At 34.9% G+C, this 2,311-nt stretch overlaps 1 protein-coding gene across 1 annotated transcript; it reads left to right on the forward strand.

Moving 5' to 3' along the window:
* Positions 1-277: 277 nt before the first annotated feature.
* On the forward strand, positions 278-1,479 carry LOC103309079. The gene is made up of 2 exons (XM_008183654.1): positions 278-602; positions 842-1,479. Exons 1-2 carry the CDS (start codon positions 278-280, stop codon positions 1,477-1,479), a joined length of 963 nt encoding a protein of 320 aa, XP_008181876.1.
* The last annotated feature ends 832 nt before the right edge of the window (positions 1,480-2,311 follow it).

The following is a 2,311-nucleotide window of genomic DNA, read 5'->3' on the forward strand; positions in this document are numbered from 1 at the left end:
TTGCCCACCTTTTCCGTGTTCCGATTGCGTCCTATTGTATAGTAGGTAAACGTTAATGTGACCCATAAATTGACATATTAAATCTAATATATTTGTCATAAATGGTGTGCAGGTATATTTAAACACGAAGTGGTTTTTACTTGATGATTTTACGAACATTTTATCTTAAGGCTGGTACTCTTATCGATGTACGATTTCGTAGCGATTTAGTACGAAAAGTGCCTTAGAGTCGAGAGATACCTATTTTAAAGTTTATTGTTTATATTGAAAATTCAAAATGAATACTCAAAGTATTAGTGAAAGTATAAGTGAAAAAAATAAAGAAATCAAAATTATTGATAAGTTTAAGTATCGTTTTCACAAAATGTTGGCCAATGATGTCGAGCGTTGGAGTTGCACAAATAAGAAATGCAAATGTTATTTTAAAAGAAGTGGATCACTGTTATTAGTAAATGAAAGTAAACTAACTGATCATCGTCATGAACCGGATTCCTCTGAATTATTAAAGAGACAAAGTATTCGAAACAATTTGAAACGAAAAGCAACAGAAGATATCACTTTAAGGCCGGCAACATTGATACATAGTCAAATAAATAGAGACGGTAAGCAGAATAGTAATTTTTAATTCTATTATCAAATTAACTATTTAGTAAATATAGTATACAGGGTGTAACAAAAAGACCTGATAGATGAAAAAACTTTGGTTCTAAAAAATATTTTAAAAATATTAATTAATTTAATTAATTTATATTAATGATAAAAATATTTGTCTAAGCCAAGTAGTTTATTATTTTAAATATTTCGAGTAAATTAATTTAGAACGATTTGTTTTTTTTTTAAGGAATCGATGATTTGACAACTGATGATATTTCATGTATACGCAGAGGAATTTATATGGCCAGAAGAAAGATATTACCAACTCTACCAAAAAATATAAAACAAGTACATGAAACAATCGAATTGTTAAACATAAAAACTATTCAAGGTGAACCATTTGTACTAATTAATGATAGAATAAATAATATCATCATGTTTTCGTGTACTAGTAACTTACAATCATTAAACTTAGTAAAAGAAATATCCGTAGACGGTACATTCCGTTGTAGTACAAAATATTACTTACAGTTATTTACTATTCATGGTATGTTGAATGACTATTATATTCCTCTTGCTTTTTTTTTACTTAACAGTAAAGAATGTAACGCTTATGAAAATGCATTTAGAGGCTTAATTAACGAATGTTCCAAAATTGATTTAAATTTTAATCCTGAAGTAATTCACGTTGATTTTGAATCTTCTATTCATAAAGCAGCTAATATAGTTTGGCCATTAATAAAAATACAAGGATGTCATTTTCATTTGGGCCAATCATGGTGGCGTAAGATCCAAGAACTTGGGTTGACCTCAGAGTACAATAATTCATCCAGTGAAGTAGGATCATTTTTAAAATATATTTTCTGTTTACGCCCGAGAATTTGACCGTAACACCCGAAGGACCACTTGGTGATGCCCGAGAAACGATTTTCTTTGAGGAGGTTGATGAATTTGGCCTATGTCACCCCTACCGCCTACTATTGTCGTAGGTAGGCAACCACCTGTGCTTTCGCCTAATGTTTGGTGGGTAGGCAATTCTACGCACCACGACGACACCGACGACGACGGTAAGGAAATATCGAAGGAGTGAGGAAGGTTCAGGCTAGTTATGGGGAGGGGGTCTCTGTGGCCGATTCGGTTTGGTGCAATGACCACAGAGCTCACAACAATAGGGATAATCCTTAAAAACTACCTTAACCCTATTGCAGTTTTGAGACGACCCACTGACTGACGTTGTTGGCATACGTCGACCTGGACGACCTGGGGCGGCCTCTCACACACCGTATGTACGGTGCTGGCGGGCTTATGCGGCAACTTCTAATGGCACCGATGTGGTCGCAGTAGCAACATGAAGTCGACCTGACGACCTAGGGCGGCCTCTCACACAACGTATGTACCTACGTTGCTGGCGGACTTACGCACGGAATCTGACAGCACCGACGTTGACAACAACGCACTCCCAAGGATGACGACGAGAATAATAAGAAAGTAAAGACTTACGATTTTGTTGGAGAGCGTATCTTTATTTTAGCAGCTCAGATATTTTATAGCACCACACAAGATAATAATAAAAATAATGATTTGGCAACCGTGTGCACTATAAAATATACAATAACGAAAATTTATAGTTGTGGTACTCGCTGTAATAGCGGACCACACATAAAAATCACGGATCGCTGTATTAGCAGATCACAAGTATAATATTTATAATAACAAT

The sequence above is a fragment of the Acyrthosiphon pisum genome, unplaced genomic scaffold (assembly GCF_005508785.2).
Source record: "Acyrthosiphon pisum isolate AL4f unplaced genomic scaffold, pea_aphid_22Mar2018_4r6ur Scaffold_21648;HRSCAF=24480, whole genome shotgun sequence".
Classification (NCBI taxonomy): Eukaryota; Metazoa; Arthropoda; class Insecta; order Hemiptera; family Aphididae; genus Acyrthosiphon; species Acyrthosiphon pisum.